At 39.0% G+C, this 19086-nt stretch overlaps 1 protein-coding gene across 1 annotated transcript in view; it reads right to left on the reverse strand.

Moving 5' to 3' along the window:
• COL28A1 (collagen type XXVIII alpha 1 chain) overlaps positions 1–19086 on the reverse strand; it is a 153076-nt gene that overhangs the window by 131781 nt on the left and 2209 nt on the right. The window contains 5 exon segments of the mRNA XM_024131457.2: positions 3539–3565; positions 7305–7347; positions 9206–9258; positions 10899–10955; positions 12761–12781. Coding sequence (XP_023987225.1) covers positions 3539–3565; positions 7305–7347; positions 9206–9258; positions 10899–10955; positions 12761–12781 — 201 coding nt within the window.

Consider the following 19086-nt stretch of genomic DNA (forward strand, 5'->3'; position numbering starts at 1 on the left):
GTGACCATGAGAGGGGTGGGATAGGGAGGGTGGGAGGGAGGGAGACGCAAGAGGGAAGAGATATGGGAACATATGTATATGTATAACTGATTCACTTTGCTGTAAAGGAGAAACTAACACACTATTGTAAAACAGTTATACTCTAATAAAGATGTTAAAAAAAATAATAATCTTCAAAAAAAAAAAAAGATAGGGCAGTTCAGTTGGGGAGGTTAAATGATTTATGTAAATGTCCATGCCAGCCAATGACTCCTAGGCTGGTGCCCTCACTACTAGTTTCTGTTTCTGCTGCTGCTTTATTATCTCTGTGCTCCTCTAAAGCATGCTACTCCAAGTGCCACTACATAAGGAACTTGCACTAGAATGTTCATCACTGCCCTGCTTCCTTCATTAGGGAAGTCTTGCTATGAAAAATAAGTGTCAGCTGAACTAAGCAGTATGTTTAGTGATACAGTGGACTTATATTCTTGCGCAAGCTTCATCTCATCACAAAATAGCAACAAATAGTTCACAGATTGACTGCCAACCTGCAGACCACACTTTGCTCTGAGAAGGAATATCATAATTGTGACCACCAGTTATGGATGCAGAGTATGTGCCAAAGTCTTGAAGTTATTGGTGATCGCCACAACAGCCGTGCAAGGTGTATGTATCTCCATTCATACACAAGGCAAGTGAGGCTCAGAGAGATTACGTAGCTTGCCCATGACCACAAGCTTGAGTCTGTTAGGCTCCCAAGTCCGTGTTCTCCCTCAGCCACGCAAAGCTGAACAGGGCACACTGCCATGGTCTGCAAGTTACTTTCCACTAACCTGACACTTCTGCCTAGGGTCCTGCATGGGGTATTGCTGGCGTTGGGATCAGGCAAGAGGGAGGTACAATTTTTAGATCCAGCTATGTCTCTATTCAAAAGCAATCTGTTTATGGTTACCGGGGGGAAGGGTTGGGGGAAGGGATAGTCAGGGAGTTTGGGATCAACATGTACACACTGCTATATTTAAAACAGATAACCAACAAGGACCTACTGTATAGCACAGGGAACTCTGCTCAGTGTTATGTGACAGCCTGGATGGGAGGGGAGTTTGGGGGAGAATGGATACATACATACGTACGGCTGACTCCCTTTTTTGTGCACCTGAAACTATCACAACATTGTTAATAGGCTATACTCCAATATAAAATAAAAAGTTAAAACAAACAAACCAAAAAAGCCATCTGTTCTCTCTCCACATCACATTGTGAGTCAAACTGACCCAGGAAAAACTGAGCTTTCACGTAAAACAAGTTGAACATTTATTGCTGAATGCAAATAGAAAATCGCTCTTGAAGAATCCATTAGAAAGCAATTAATTGAAGAATGTTGGATGGAAATAAAATGAGTCAACCACCAAAATATAAAAGAGAAAAGTACCATAAATATGCTCAAAATTCTTTGGGCTAGAATTCACGTTCCATTTGTCCAGACAGATTTGTTAGCTATAGGGTCCTGAGGAACAGCATTGGCATGGGGGCAGATTCCCATCAATGAAGATACTGGACTCATGTTATTCGCCTCTGCAAAGGCATTTTCTTTTTTGATGGGCTCAGTAATCTCTGTGGAATGGTCAGAATTACATAGTTCCCAAGAGCAAGTGCTTCAGAAAAAACTGAACAGATTAGCTCTGTTCCCAGCCTCGATTTCTGACGCTGCTTATCCTGGTGAAATTCTGGTTTGAATGTCGACGGTTCAGGGTCATTTTGCTCCGACAGCTTGTATTTTCCAAACGAGGGCCCCTCCAGTGAATCTATAATTCCTCAGAAGTTTAAGTGAATCTTTTCAAAAAAAAAAAAATACACAGAGAGTTTCCTGGTGTTGATAATTAGCATACTGTATAAATCAAAATGGTGGTGGCATGGAGAATCTTCTTCAACTCTCTATATAGGACAGTTTTACAATCATGAAAGTTTTTTAACTTTCCCATATTATCACTTGTTCCCTATCTCTTTATAATAGCACCTTATGTTTATAGACCAGCAAATAATTTAAAATACATTGTCACATCCATTATTCTATTTGATTCTCCAACCACCCTGTAAATTAGGGAGGCTTGTATTAATCCAGTTCTATATGGATGAAGAAACAGACACTCTAAGATATTGAGTTGTCCAGGTTCTGATGGCGAAGTACAGAGTCATGGCATTTCTTACACTCTTCCCCTTTTCGACCTAACATTTCCAGTGTTTAGGGGTATTTTTATATGCCTGTGTGTAGGTTCACCCCTACTGTCTACAGGGCCCAGAGCAAGAGTATAAACAGAGGCCCACATACCACCTATCTAAGTAGCTGAAAGTTCCAAGTCGAGCTAATAAACTAGCCATGTTCTGGCTTCCTTTCTTGACAAATATATCTCCAAAAGGAGTAAAAAGTTAGAGAATTTTGGAATTCCTCAGAGGTCCGTGTGGGAGGCCCATGCCCACAGCCCACAGCCCAGCTCCTCCCACAGCCAGAGGAGCTGTATGTGTCTGTGATGGTGCCACAGACAGCACAACAAAGCCCCCTCCATGGTCCCCTCCTGCCCCAACAAAGCTTCCATTTGGTTTCCCTCAGGCCTAGGAAGAAGATGGACATGGGAAGGAGATTCGTGTGTGCCTTCGAAGCAGGCTCAGGCCATTTTGCAGGGACTTCTAGGGGCTTGGTTACCCAAAGCATGATCCAGGAGAAGGGGACATGTGCCTCTCACTCTGCAGACTCCTGGCTCCCTCGTGAATGAGGAGGCTGGAGGAGACCCAGAGCAGGACTCTGTAAAGTGCACACCTCTTGCATAGGTCTGAGGGTTGTAGGACAGAACGAATGATGAGGGGTATGTTCTGATTTCAGACAGAAAAATCTGATAATAGAGAGCATATAATAATAGTGGCTTAAACTTATTAATGAACCACTGAACCCTCTCGAAGATTCCTGAACCCCAGTCTAACGTGTTAATTTCTTTGGAAGCAGTTGGATTTCCTAATTGGCAATTTGCAAAGAATAATAAAATAATCTACCAACTCATAACCTTTGTTTGTCAAATTTACTGCCCCTGAAAGCTCTACCCAGGTGCCTGATGGAATGAACTAAGTAATTCTTTACTGCTTAACCAGGATAGATCCTCTTTCCTCCATGAGAGGGTCTTGTGTCTACATTTCATAGGAAGTTAAGCACCAAGGCAGCAGCCTAATTGTAGTATTGCTGCATCCGTTTGTACATAGAAACTTTTGATCTTGATACCCGTATTGCATGACCATTAAACTGGGGTTCTCTGTTAAAAGAATTCGTATTTGCAGGACTAGGAGAGGCTGGATTCTCAGGAATCTTAGGCTTCCTTCCATCCTTTATAACATACACCTGTATCTTAAGTTCTATTATTATTTTATGTTAACAGAGTTGAGAATATACTTAGGAATCTGGGAATCCAGACTTACAAAAATAAAGGAAAATAACTTCTATTAAGTATATAAATACAGTTATGTTGCTGTTTTTCTTTATGAAATTCTGATCTATTTGTTGTTACCAACTTACCTTCTCACTCTTGTACCCAGGGATTCCCTAATTAAAAAAGAAAAGAAAAGTAAAATATGATATTAGAAGGCATAGTTGGAGGAAGTAGTTGATGTTTTTCATTTATAAAGTATAACAAAACACATTGTATAGTCTTGGAAATTAAGACCGTATAAAGGTAAGATCTTTCACTTCTCTCTGCACTTAGGGAATGTGCATATAGTAGGGGAAAGAAAAGAACCTATTTTTTTCTTTTATTACATTCTATTCTCAGTTCCACATATTTTTTCAAACCCCATTTCTTACCCTTTGGCCCAAAGCTAAAGGAGAAACTATACACTGAATCTCATTGTAGAAGTGACGACCTATAATAGTGCTTTCAAAATTGTTATATTGACTTTTAAACTATGAACTATCAGAGCTGAGGATGCTTCACAGAGACGGTTAGAAAAATTGGCTTTGAAAATGAGCTGAGATAATGGCCTTTAAAATGTCCGTAAATATTTATATCCATTATGATCCTCCTTTCAAATTCAGTCTAGAATATAGAACATCAGGAAATGAATGGTTCCTTTGTCAACCTTAGTGAGACAGTGACCTTTAAGTTACTGTATTTTATCTCAGGCTAAATAAGGGGCCAGTGCTTCTGCTGCTTTTGTATGTCACTCTTGGGAATTCTGCACAGCCTTCTCCATTGTGTCGCTGCCCATAAACCCTTTAAGTAACACAATACTGAATATTAAACAGACTGGGAAATTACCAACTTTAAGCAACAGCAAGTCTTTTTCTAATATGATCACATGTCTTTTTCATACAACTAGTTTCTAAGTATGAAAATAGAATTGTAAGACATAAGTGAGCTGGAGAAACCAATGAAATAAACAAGCTGTGATTGTAGTTACTTGTGAGTCAGAGTACAAAATTTTGTTGTGTATGACTTTTTTACAAAAGGTAAAAAGGAATTCTTTAGGAAGGAAATAACACTTTTCCCCAAATGTGCAGTCACTGAGAAATTGAAAACAAAAGTAAAACTAGTCAAAAAAATTGTCACACTACAATTTAATCCATGTCAGAAATACTTATTCACATAAACGGTTTTATGTTTAGTATTGTGCTTGAAATTAAAGGCCACATTAAGATAGTTAAATTGGGGTTCTTTATAAAAACAATTCATGTCTGCAGAACTAAAAAAGGCTGGACTTTCAATCTCAGGAATTCTGGGGTGCCCTCCACTGCTTATAATATACCACCATATTTAAAATTCTGTCATTATTTTATGTTAAGAGCATTAAGATTGTATTTAGGAAGGGGCCAATACAGTTTACAAAAATAAAGGAATATTACTTTTTATAGTATACTCTCTTTTTTTCCTGTTTTTTGGTTTTTGTTTTCTTTTGTTTTCTGAACTCTCTGGTCAATTTATTGTTTGGTTGATCTCACCTTTCTTTCTTCCTTTCAGGGCACCTTACTTACTAGTTTTAAAATATTCAAATTTAAGATATTCAGAACTGCACTCATTAGTCTCTGCAAAATTTGCTTCTGACTTCTCTATTTCTATGAATGGTACCATCATATTTCAAATCATACAGAATCAAAATTTATAATCATCTTTGCTCTCAACTTGCCCCTTCCATTCTTTTAATCCAACCAGTTAAAATCCTCCAACAGCTTCCAGGGCACTTAGTTTTAAATCCATTCTCCTGACCCTGGCCAACAAGGCCCTGTGTGATCTAGATCCTGCCTACCTCATAGCCTCATCTCCCGCGTCACTCTTCCTCAAACTCTGTCTCTCTTTGCATTTCCTGGGCCCACCAAGCTTGCTCCCGCCTCCAAGCTTTTGTATTTGCTGCTCTTTCTGCCTAGGACCCCCCTAGTGACCCTGTTTTATATTTTCATAACCCTCTCACTGACTGGAGTTCTAACTCACTTGTTGGTCTGTTGATTGAACACTTTATGAAACAGGATCTCTCCAACTTGCTCACCTCTGTATCCCCAGCACCTAAAAGAGGGCCCAGCGCATGGCAAGTGCTCAGTAAATCTTGCTGAACATCTGAGGTAGAGCTAGTCACTGCATCCCCTCATTTCTACGCCTTCCTGGTTCTCACAATGTTCTCTTCCTCTCTATTTTGTCATCACTGTAGCCCAGTTCTGTCCAGTATAACGTTAGCCACCTATGTCATTTTCAATTCCTTAACAGCCACTTAAAAAATGCAAGAATGAACAGATGAAATTAATTTTTAATAATATATTGTATTTATCACAATAGGTCCAAAAACTGTCATTTTAACATGTGGTCAATATTAAAAAATTATTGATGAGATATTTTACATCTTTTTTTTTTGGTACTAAGTCATAAAAATTCAGTGTGTAGCTTATTCCTCCAGCACACCTCCACTCCCGCTAGCCTCTTTCAACTGCTCAGTAAGCACACATGGCCAGCAGCTTTCACATTGGCTGGAGCAGCTCTAGCTAATGACCCTGTTACTTCTACAGCCTGTAGCAACAAACCTTCTTCAAAATGCTCTTTCCTTTTGCTTGTTCCCACTTCAGTTTTGCTTTTAGAGCCAGGCCAGATTAATCTTCCAAATCCACAGCTCTTGGGCCATATGCCTCATCTAAAATCTCAGGAGGTGCCCATCACCCTGCAAAGCCCAGCCTTCCAGCCGGCATGGACCACGCACTCCACCAATACTCCTCCCTAGGCACCCCATCTCACCATTCCCCACACTTTGCCCTCCCTCTGGTTGCTGCTCACAGCACTTTCCATCTAGAATGCCCGCCCCTTCCACTTTCCTGTTCTGTCTTTATCTGCCCCAGTCCTACACCCTTCAGGGGTCATCCTGTAGAACCTAACCTGATAGCTCCGGTCTCCTCTGAATGCCCATTATACTTTATGTGTGAAATTTTTACAATATTTTGACATTCCACTTCATATTGTAGCTGTTTTACCTCTCCTCTGAGATAATGAACGTTTCACAAAAATAAGTGCTTTGTCTTAATTTTATTTTCACATAACAATAGGCTTTATATATATAAGATACCCTAAGAAGTCTTTCCTGAATGAGTAACACAAATTTCTGAAGGAATTTCCATTGAAATTATCAAACTTTCTATCAAAATTTTTCATGAAATTGATTAAAAACACCAAGAGAACCATTTTTAAAACCTCTGGGTCTGAGTCCTGGGCTTTCATCCAAGGGGAAAAGCTGGGAGGAGAAATGCCACGCAGGCTCCTTTTAAGTCACTGTACATTTCTCTGCTATTTGCTATACTGCTGCAGTTCTCCAGGACAATGCAAAAGAAGAAATGTACTATAATTATTTCTCACACAATCTCTTGACATCTTCTAATTTTAGGGATAATAAATCAACTAGAACAATCACTTCTTTTGCCTGTAGAATTGGATTTACAAAAGGATAGTTGAGATTATGTAATTCTTCTGCTCCCAGAATTTTAATTTACTCTTTATTAAAAAAAAAAAAAAACACAAGAAGCAGAGCAAAATATTTTTCTTATTTGAGCTTTTCACAAATCTCAACTTGAGTATCAAGGAATGTCATGTGGCAGACCGCCCTGTCCCATCATCACTCCTTTTGGACAGAGTATTTTCTCCTCACATTTCCACTTCTAAGATCATAATCTGTCTGATTGCCTCTCTGAGCCATCAAGAGCACACGTGGACGTAAAGCATTTTTGCACTTGCATTGCAGGGGTCAAAATGATCCATTACAGAATCTTAGCGTCCTGGGATTACTTTCTTAGGAAGGCATTTCAGTTGTGTACGCACCCCTGGGCCTCTTTCTCCAGGTTTCCCTTTTTGAGCATCACCCTGTGTCAAGAAAAAACTTAGTCAAAATTCCATGGCCCTGCAGAGCGAGTGATTGCTTAATAAAATTCACTATTCAGATTTCCCAGATTAATATGTTAAACCAATGGGGAAAATATCTTTGACCTTGACCAATGACATTTTCACCATGCAGTCTAGGGAAGAAAATAGCAGCTCAGATAGCCTTTGCCCTTTGGAGTGAAGCCAGATGTACAGGGTGCAGAATCCAGGTATATTTTCACAGCTTAGGCGGAGACTTGCATCCTAGTTTAACAACACGGCCGTTGTTCTCAAATATAGCATTGTACCCACTCGGAGCCAGCTACTCTGGCTTTTCTCCAAGGGGCTTTGGAATGTTTTCCAAAATGTCCTTAAGAGTGATTGCTTGATTTCAGCAAGGCTTAGGAAAATATATTATATGGCACAAAATTACAAGCCAAATAAATGAAATGTGTGCAAAGACTTACAACAGGTATTTAACAAAGCAAAAAGAAGACATGATGGCATCAATTTAGACCTATACAAAGTGAGTGAGTGTTGGGGGGTGTGTGTGTGTGTGTGTGTGTTGTAAAGCCACCCAAGGATGCTTTACATTCCCTTTCTTTGACAAGCAGGCAACTGGCAAAAATACTTTCATGCACCTAACTTATTATATTATTCATTGCCTCCCTAAACATATTCTCAGAAATGGAGTTACTGGCATTAAAATTTTGAATATTTCAGTGTTTCTTATAGTGCCTAATTGCTTCCAAAAATGTTTGTGTGTTTGTGCCAAGTTACCTTTGCAATGAAGAGGAAACCAGTTTCACCACCACATTGCTATCACTAGTTATTATTGTTTTAATATTGCTGTGTTAAGTGCTATAAGAAATGTTTTTTAAAATTTAAAATACAGAAAAAAACAAACTCCATGAACTAGAAAATTACTCCCCTCCCCCACAAAAAACAACACAACACCCTTGGAGTCCAAAGTTTCTAAAATGTGAATAATTAGTAGTAAAGGGTACCTTGTTGTCTGTCTTTAAATTTCATTCATTATCCAGTGAAATTAAACATTTTTCTATTTCTTTTTTCACTGGATTTATTTCCTCTCTTGAAAATTGTTTGTGTCCTTTGACCATTTAATTATTAGTTTCTCACCTATTTTATAAAGTCTTTATGTACAATAGCAATTAACCCAATGTCCATTGTATTTTGACATAAACATTTCCCTATATGTTTTCCTCTTTATTTTAATTATTATTTTTCATTATATATGAATTTTCCTCAAATTTTCACATGGTTACATCTGCTAATCTCTCTCCTATGATTCTTTCTGTTGCTCTTGAACTTGGAAGCCCATCATCCCAACAATGATACGATTTTTTTTTAAATTAATCTAGGATTTTTTTGATGAGTACACAAAGAAAAGAATTGGGGAAATGCCTGAACTTGGTTTGGGAGTAAGAGACAATCTGGTGTTTGTCGCATTGTTATTGTAGGTGAGTTACCCATCAAGTGAATCCATAAAAAATACAAGTGTCAATAGCAACCTGTTTTGGAATATGTATTAGTGATTCGTGGAACATTGTAGTAATTAATTTAGGCCACCATTATTTAAGAACAAGTTCCTCTTTATTCAGCTCCCTAGGTTTCCTGAACTTATTGACTAAAATGGTCATATGCTTCTCAGAATTTGTATATACAAGCTTACACAAACCAGACAGATAATGTAGGAAGTAAACAACCTGTATTCTTTGTGGGAATCATCAGATTTTTGGCATTGGCATGTATTACAATCCTTTGTTTTTTTAATTTTTGTTATTTAAGTAGACCTAGAAGGCGATACACTGGTTTAAGTGAAAGATGTTTATTCATTTATCGGGTTTCCTTTAGGTCCTCACTCACCTTTGATACCTGGGTTTCCATGTGTACCCTGAAGGCAAAGGGAAAAAAGATTATATGGAGCAGGCATTCTATTAGTTTCCTACACCTTACATTAATTTCTGATCAGCTTCATTCCATAAAATTAGAGAAGATTGTAAAGAACACTTTACATACCAAGCAGAGATTCAACTCTATTTTCCCTTACTACACACCAGGAAGACGGCGCAGTCTTGAAATGGCAGATTCTCTAGATTTGCTCAAAAAAGATAATGTCTCTCTATCCCTGCTGTCCAAGAGAGAATCTCAAAAGATGGAAGAAGAGAGTTCTTCAATCCTATTCTAGAAAGGCATTTTATTTTCCTATCCTCAAACCACCAAAAATCTCACTTTTCTGTGACCTGGTTTTGGGAACACTCAATAAATGTTAAATAACATATTTCTATGGCTATCCCTATTAAAACATGGTACAGTAATCTCTTCCAGCAATATTAAGGGACTGAAATTGTCAGATTAGCTCAGCAGTTGTAAGGTTTCTTTTTATTGTTTATTCTAAAACGTAACTGAATATCCCAAGCAAACCTTCCCTGGCAATCTGTTGGTGTAATAAGTATAAACTAAGACTTTATAGGAAAGGAAAGTTAAACCTTTGCCTTGGCCAAAATCAGCTTCTACTGACTGCCACGTTATCATGTAATGTATCTAACTTGTATTTTGAAGAAAAAAAAAGACAAACACTCCCTCTTTCTAATGCCTTGATTAGTAGAATGATTTGAAAAAGTATAGGCTTTGGACCCAAGACTCAAGGGAAAATGTGTTATAGTCTAAGGAATTCACTGTACACATTCCCCTCCCTGGCCCCAAATACAAGCATCAGTTCAAAAACATTATCGATGAATTTTTGTGAAATATCTCCACAGGGCTTTTGACCTCTAAGGTTTGAAATCACAGAAGTAAATGAGAAACTGAAGCAGCAGCGTGGAGGCACCTGAAGGTGTCTGTTAGAGAAACATTCAGCATCTCCAGTCATTGTGATGTCGTTTCCAGTGCCTTCCCAGTACAGACATGGCACCTACCAGATATTAGGGCAGAATATAAAGGAAGCACTCCTTTGGGGATTATCTTTTCAAGTATTGAATCATCTTAGTAAATCCTGCCATTTACCTTTGTTTGCCAAGTGGTGTCTTCCATTTCACACAATTCACTCTAATTCCCAGAGCTTCCTGACAAGCTTCCTCCCCACAAGGCATTTTGGGGTTGCACTTGGCTAAGTGTGAAAACACAGTTAATTTCTGGAGAGGTCACTTATTTCTAGATGGAAGTAGGATAAAGCTTTGCCTAGAGCACTGAGGATTTGTATGAGCTCTTTCTCTAAATTTTCTCTTCAGTATTGAGAAATTCTGGCTTCAATTGTTGCATCAGAAGTGATGCTGAAATATCCTTCGTGGGAAGAACGTCGTTGTTTTAAACCAAATCTGCCCTCAATTCAGTTCAGTAAAATCTCAAGCTTATTTCTAAGGACAGAATGTATCCCTTTAGGAATAAAAGAAAGGAACAGCGTTTCTGTTTTTGCTGCTATCTGCACACAACTGCTTTTCAACAGCACAAAGTAGCCCAGTGTTTTCAGGGCAGAGCTATCATTGCTAGGACTTCCTGACTTGACCTTTAAGTTCAAAACAGAAATATACTCACAGCAGGCCCTGGGTCGCCTGGACCCCCCTTCTCACATTCACAAATCTTGCGTTCACACTAAATCAATAATGAAACACAATATTAACACTCAGTGAAATATAGCATTTTAAATCTCATTCAGTACACAACTAAATGGAACACTCCTTGAAGAAACTTTACCTTGCAAATATATGGAGCTTTTGCTCTCCCTATTAAATTCTTCCAGGAAAACTCTGATCTAGGAAGACCCAGCTAATAAAGTATTATTAAATGTTGCCATGGTTAAATAAAATAGACCTCCCATTAAAAATTTATGTATAGGGCTTCCCTGGTGGCGCAGTGGTTGGGAGTCCGCCTGCCGATGCAGGGGACACGGGTTCGTGCCCCGGCCCGGGAGGATCCCACATGCCACGGAGCGGCTGGGCCCGTGAGCCATGGCCGCTGAGCCTGCGCGTCCGGAACCTGTGCTCCGCAATGGGAGAGGCCACAACAGTGAGAGGCCCGCGTACCGCAAACAAACAAACAAACAAAAAAACAAAAAATACATGTATAACGTCATTTGCCAGTTAAAATGGAAAAAATAAACATTTTCAGTGAACTTTTGGAATTTCTGCTGTTTCTCTTCTATACAACACATCCAGGCTCAATAATATACAAACACCAAATACTCCATTGCTCAAAAAGGAAAAAATTTGACTTATACCATATTTTATCAATTCTAAGATGCATATTTTTCTTTATTTTCACATCTTTGAAACCAGAATGCCTATTAAATGAGTCAGGCCCACCCAAGATGAAGCTGGTATTTTCTGCGCGTGCACTTCAGAGCTTCCAGAATGAGATGGAATAAAACTCCAGAGACACAACAAGAGCACTTGAAGAAATGCTGCATCACCAACGCTTTTGGTGGCGCAGGGGCTGGTATTGTGTAGAAAAGCCAATAATGACTCTGAGACAAAAAGTGATTCAGAGGATTTCAACTTTGAATGTGAGGAAGTTTTAGAAATAACCAATTTAGTTTGCTTATATTTTCCCTTATCTGTATGCACAGAGGTGATAACAGGATTTAAAAATCTATAACTAAATAAATCTAAAAGGACTCTTGCCATAGTATAAAATGAAAAATTGTAATTCATAAGAAGGTACTGTATCATAGTTTAATTGACAGAGGGTTTTTTTTAATCTGTCTTAATGGCATATAAAATAATGAAACGTAGTGCTCTACAAGCTTTGGTTGGCTATTATTTTATGTGATACTCCTAATGTTAAAGAAGCAGTTTATCGAACAAAGTTCAGATGTTCCAAACTCTTTGCCTAGAAACACACATCCAGTAGAGCTGTCCTCAGCAAGCTGATGGTCATCTATTGTGCTGAGTACTGTCCAATCGATATTGGCTCGCTTCCTTTGTCACTTGGTCTGGTTGCCACCAACAGGGAGGAGAATAAGCTTAGTCAGCCACCAGGCAGCAGGGGGCAATTCTAAGCCCTGTCCCTTAGCCAGGAACACTGCCTAACTCTGGCCAACACAAGGCACAGTTCCTAGAGTGGAGGACCCCCATAAGTAGCAGGTATTGAGACACAATTAGAAAAAAGGAAGTCATATCAAAGTCAGCAAAAACTATGTTGTCTGGTTATCATTGATTTCTAAAATCACTCTCTAAAATCGTTTAAATATTTCCTACTTTTTCTAAATTTTCCAACCTGCAGTGGATATGGTGACATAAAATAAATCAAATGGCTGCCTCAAAATAGAGTGGCTCATTTTAAAAAGAATTAAGCATTTTTATTTAGTCACACCTTATCTTCTAATGTGAATTATAATGCTGGTTTGCTTATGTGAGCTTTTAGAGTAATTCATAGTAATCACAGCATGTGGTGCTTACCTTCTTTTCAAATAAGATATCCTAGGAGGGAAAAAAGAATGAAACATTAACTCAATTCAGGGTTCTGCTTCCAGCTTCTTATTAACCTTAATTATTCCCTATGGGATATGCAATTTCCAAGAAAAATAGCAATTCAGCCTTTTTAACCTTGTAAAGTCAATAAATCCCCAGCCAACAACCCAAGGAGCACTCTGAGCCGTCTACTAATAGAAGACATGAAGGGCACTAGCATTCATTAAAAGTAATTTTTTCTAGAAATTTTATCCTTTTGCATCCTATGTTTTATCTCTTGTTTCTTTTTTATCAGCTCTGTAATCTCCATAGTCTGGCTACAAGCTTAATCAGCCATAATAAGAAATTTCTCACTTTTATTTACAGACTTCGGCAGAATATGTAATTGTGTATTTTGTCTTCTCTATTTTTCTATTTCTTTACAGATATGCACTTATTTTTCAGTATTAAAACATAAATTTTAGGGTGATAATTTCATGAAATATTAATGAGCCTTACAAGTCAACGCGGTCCAGCAGCTCATTCTCTCATAAGGAAACGTGAGACGCAGTGCTGTGACTTGCCCAAGGTCACACACTTGGGCTGAGCTGCCTAATCAAGTTCAGTGCTATTTTCTACTTAACCACACAGAAATGAAGTAGCCAGAATGTTTTTCAAAACTACTTTAAATTCATAATTTTAGAGAAATTCCCGATGTGGCTTTTGTCCAATATGTAGGTCTCACTACCCTACTCGAGCTCAGTGTGGTATTACCTGACAAGAGCACTGAAGGTCGTATCTGAAGTCAAACACTGGACAGAACTTATGTTTACAGATAGAATTATTGCTTTCTTAAGGCAGAAGTTATGTGTCAAATTAATACCTTATGACTGAATCTGAGGGGTAATTTACACATGGTAAAATAGAAGCTGGAAGCAAAAAGCACTAGAATATTTGTTGCAAGATGTTAAAAATAAAGCATGTAATGAAGAAGCTAAAGATAAGTCAGAGTTGTACCTTTATGGAGGACTCTGCATCCTTTTAGTTTTGTTTTGACTCTACCTTTATTTCCAATCAAATGAATCATTTAGAGGGAAAAGATAGCAAAATGCTTTAAGTGATTCTAGGGATTTAATCAGAGAAAAATTTAGGCTGGGAATTTCATCGTCCAGGGTTTTCATCCTGTTTCCACCATTATCTAGCCACCTGGCCTTAGGCAAGTCATATATCCTTCCAGGTCATTTTCCACATCTATAAAATGAGAAAGTTTGACAACATGGTCTTGGGAGCTGTAAAACTCTGGCCACAGACCCTGTCTACCAAATTCAGTCTCACCTATGGCTTTCTTTCCCTCTCCCTCCCTCGTCCCCTGCCCCAGTGATTTTAAATTACTAGCCAGTGTAAACCCAGGCTGAAAGCAAATGAGATACTTGTATCTTTAAGAACTAGTAGGTCATGTGGAGAATGGGAACTCAGAACAACTGACAATTTTAGTGTAAAATGGCTTTACCCTCTCCGGAACATTCGGCTGTGGCTAGAAAGTTGAAATGTACATGCTTTATCTCTAGGCTGCCCAGGACAAGTCCTTGCTTCCACCTGTGATCCTGACATCCCTTCCAGACATACCCTAGAGAAATTCTTGTACTTGTATATTTCAGCATTCATTGTTTTCAATAGCGAAAAATTTGAAATAAAATATCCATCAATAGCGTAATGGATCAATAAACAAAATACTACTCAGCAGTTAAAGTCAATGCGTTAAATTTCTGTATTTTAACATAGATAAATTTCCTAAAAAGTTGAGTGGAAAAGCAAGTTGCAAATGAATACATACAATGTGATCCAAATTGTGAAAATATTTAAAATATACGTCAGAAACTTGGTTTCCTCTGTGAGGGAGAGAGAGGAAAGGAATTTGAAAGGAGTTCAAAAGAGACAATAAGACAACTAATAATTCAAGTCAAATTGTAATATTTGAAAATAACTACTAAAATAAGGAAAAATTCAAAGTTGTGTCACTTTACCACCTTTTTACAATAAGCAATATCCTTTTCAATTTTAAACTGATACATTTAACTGCTACTGTGGCTGATGTGTAATTTTACACTTTTTAAGCTTTTCATTTGAAAATTCAATTTCTGCTTTGCCATATTACCCTTTAAAAATATGTGCCACAGGCTTAAAAACCATAACAGCACAACTTACTAATTATTTTTGGAACTCATTTGATTTTGTGTTTGCTGGATTTATATTTCTGTGGAAACAAAAATAGATTCAAAACTACGTAACAGATAAGACTGTTTGAAACAAAGAACAAAGCTCCGTTCCCTAAGGGCACTTACAGCCTATAAGCCCCAGTGATAGAAAACATGGCAAAGCAAGCTGCTTGGGAAGGAGATCCTAGACTTGGGGGCGGGGGGTGGGGGCGGGTAGAGGGGGAGGAACAGGATGGTTTCTTGGAATAGTTGGACTTTCTGGATAATTTTGAATAAAGTAATGCAAAGGACCAACTCCTTGATGGAATGCTGTTCTATATGTCAAAGTTTATAAGGAAAAAAGGCATAAAGACTAGTGTGGGGGCTTCCCCGGTGGCGCAGTGGTTGGGAGTCCGCCTGCTGATGCAGGGGACACGGGTTCGTGCCCCGGCCTGGGAGGATCCCACGTGCCGCGGAGCGGCTGGGCCCGTGAGCCATGGCCGGAGAAGGGACATTTAAAAAGAGTGGACAGAAGGGCCCACGTGGACAGAGCTGGAGAATTGGGAAGTAGTGAGGCCTTTCACTTAAGCGGAGAGGCAGGCAGTGTGGAGGACAGCTGGGAGAATATGGTCAAAGCCAGAGGGAAGAGCATGTTCAATTAAGGTCTAGGTGGATACTGTAGTTTAAATCAGGGGTCCCCAACCCCCAGGCCATGGACCACTACTGGTCCATGGCCTGTGAGGAACTGGGCCACACAGCAGGTGGTAAGGGGGCGGACAAGTGAGCAAAGCTTCATCTTTATTTACAGCCGCTCCCCATTGCTCACATTACCACCTGAGCTCTGCCTCCTGTCAGCATTATGGTGAGTTGTATAATTATTTCATTATGTATTACAATGTAATAATAATATAAATAAAGTTCACAATAAATGTAATGTGCTTGAATCATCCTGAAACCTTCCCCCCGTCCCCCGCCCCAGTCCTTGGAAAAATTGTCTTTACGAAACTGGTCCCTGGTGCCAAAAAGGTTGTGGACCACTGGTTTAAATGAAAAAATATAAATAGAGAAAGGACCTCACCAGAGCAAAAGAAGGGGCATTTTATTAATGGAGTCAGAGTTTTAATGATGGCATATATGTGAAAAAAGAAGGCTGGAATGGAATTGCCAGTTTTGCGAGTGACCATGAGGTCAAGGCTATGAGAAGGGAACAGAGAAAATGTGAGGAAAGTGTCAAAGTTATTAGCATGACAGCAAATGGGATGAGAATAAAGAACTTAGTAGGCAAGGATTACAAACTCTATGACAAAAAAAAAAATATTTGCAGCTTACTACAGTAGCAGAATAGCCATTATAAAATCTTAGAGAACAGAAGTAAGGCTCTAAACAGGGGAAGCCTTGAAAAACTGGGAAGTGGACCACAATTAATAAATTAATGAAGGCTAGGATTCTAAAGATGTTACAGAAATTATCAAGTTGATCCCTTCTTTGTATGTGAAGGAGAGGATACACTAAATGGATGTTTTGCTTAATTATCTTCAGAGAATGAGACCAATTTGCCACAACCTTTATTCCCATAAAGACTTTAAAATTTTTAATATCAAAGGTGATAAAGAATTTTTAAAATCTCTATGAACTCTCTCTTGCTCTTTTGAAGGACCAAGTAATATATCCAGGAGATTGGTTTGAATCTGTTTCTTAGGTTTCGATACTGTTATGTAAATCATAATAAAATAGCAGCACAAGTATTTCCTTCACCTTGGAATCATCAGGTCTCTCTTGGGTAATTCAGAACTAAAATGCTTTCATGGGATTCTTACGTGATACTTCCTGCAAGAGGTGTCAAGGAATGTGTGATGGTTCCTTGATTTGTCTTGGCTCCTGCAAAATCTGTTCACTGTGGACACTCCTGTCCATAAATTCAACTAAAGTCTACTCTGCAATAAACAGAAGAAACTGCTGATACAAAAAACAACCCAGATGCATTTCAAAATCATTATGCTGGCAGTAAGAAGCCTGATACAAAAAGAGTGCACGTGGTGTGAGCTTGTTTATGTAAAAACCTAGAAAGTACACTAATCTAGGATGACAAGTCAGATCAGTAGCATCTAAGGGACAAGGGAAGCACGTATTGCAAAGAGGCATAAGGAACCTTTTAGGGATGATAGAAGTGTTCTCTATCCTACTCATGCTGGTTGTTTCATGGGTGTATAAATCTATCAAAACTCAGGGAATTGTGCACCCAAAGTAGACACAGATGTGTACGTAAATTATACTGAATTAACTTATTTTAAAAAATCAACTGCATAATAATTACAAAATAAAAAGTTTTAAAAATTGAACTACAGATGTAATAGAAACAGATTAGATGAGGACTTTTTCCAATGGTCTAATCAAAAGTCAAGTTCTGCTTCCTAGACCATGGCAATTTGAAACATTGAAGCTTGGTATATCTTTCTTTGAAAAGCCTAATAAGCTCTTTGGATTCTGGAATTTGTTTGGAAAGCAGCACCTCCTTCTAAGAAGTGGCTTATTCACAGAGCTTCCATCTGAACAAATAAGCTGAAATCACAGGATGTTATGGAAGAGCAGAGTCATTAGGATGCTTAGTCATTTTTTGGTTTCCCCAGAAACAAGCAGTCTTGCTTCAGGTTTGCTGCCAACAGCCCGTGTTCTCAGTTGGGCAGGAGCTCTTGGCAAGGGTGTGTCTGGAGGGCGTATGAACCACCTGAACCGACACATCTGGCCAAACAAGGAGCTGCCTGTCCTGTGTCCTCTCCAGGCAGCAACAGGTGACTCATCACAACCCCAGGGTTCTCTCCTGAACATGCTGGAAACTTCTCTTTTATTCAGGGGTGAGGACTCCTTAAACTATGGCACAGGCAGGGCTAGGCAGTTAGCCAGGCACCCAGCACATTCCCCTTTCCTGCAGAAGAGATGCTCACGTAAGCATTCACCCCAAGTACCTGGGAGCTGAGCCTATCACCTGCGGTCTAGGCAGAACTCTCCCCATCTACCCCTAATGCCCAAGTTTAAAAAGGCTAGAAACAGTAGTAACTTTGGAGAAGGGATGTTCCTTAACTGTTTCAAGGCAATTTTAATTGAGAAAACCATAAAAAATAGTTACTATTCTCCTTCTCAATATAACTTTACAGGGTTAAGCATGCAGACTCCAGGGTTTTTAGCTGGCCTCAAATTTTCAACTATAAAACGAAGATAATAATAGTACCTACATCATAAGATTGTTGTAAACATTGAATAAAATAAAATATGTAAAGTACTCAGAGCAATGCATAATACACAGAGAGCACTCAAGACATGATCACTATTATTTAGGTAAGAAAAACTCAGCATCTCATGCTGAAAACAACTGAGAGTAACAAAATCAAAGTAATGTTGGGAAAAGAATTGAGGGAAGGAACAAAAGGAGAAAAACAGACTCTGTAACGGGGCCTGCGGTTTTTTCAAGTGCTAGAAAAGAGCCCATATGGAGTGCTCAGGACCTAAAGGACACATTGTCCTTGCCCTCTTCTCAAGAAATTTTTTAAAAATCAATATTCTTAAGAAAATCAATTTTGACACTTAAATCAACCACCTTATCTCCAGGAGTTTCCTCCTTGAGAAATGTTGTGAAGAGGGATTTTGTTTTGATTGCTTTGCCTTGTGTTTTCCCTAGCAGCAAGGAAAGGCTCTCACAACCAATAAAGAAAAGCAGTGACACAGCTAATCAGATCAATCTAGTGGGACTCATTGATTTGATGGGAGAAACTGTGGGGCGACAGCAGGTTATAGCTGATTTAAAACTGGGTGACCTTGTTAACACCTAAAAAACAAGGAGTTTTTTTTTTAATGGAAGTCTGTGAACTTCACTTGAGCATAATATGGCAACAGGTGAGATAAACAGTCAAAAAATATTCCTGGGCTTCCCTGGTGGCGCAGTGGTTGAGAGTCCGCCTGCCGATTCAGGGAACACGGGTTCGTGCCCCGGTCCGGGAAGATCCCACGTGCCGTGGAGCGGCTGGGCCCGTGATCCATGGCCGCTGAGCCTGTGCGTCCGGAGCCTGTGCTTCGCAACGGGAGAGGCCACAACAGTGAGAGGCTCGCGTACCGCAAAAAAAAAAAAAAAAAAAAAAAAAATATTCC

Source organism: Physeter macrocephalus, chromosome 5 (genome assembly GCF_002837175.3).
Source record: "Physeter macrocephalus isolate SW-GA chromosome 5, ASM283717v5, whole genome shotgun sequence".
Taxonomy (NCBI): domain Eukaryota; kingdom Metazoa; phylum Chordata; class Mammalia; order Artiodactyla; family Physeteridae; genus Physeter; species Physeter macrocephalus.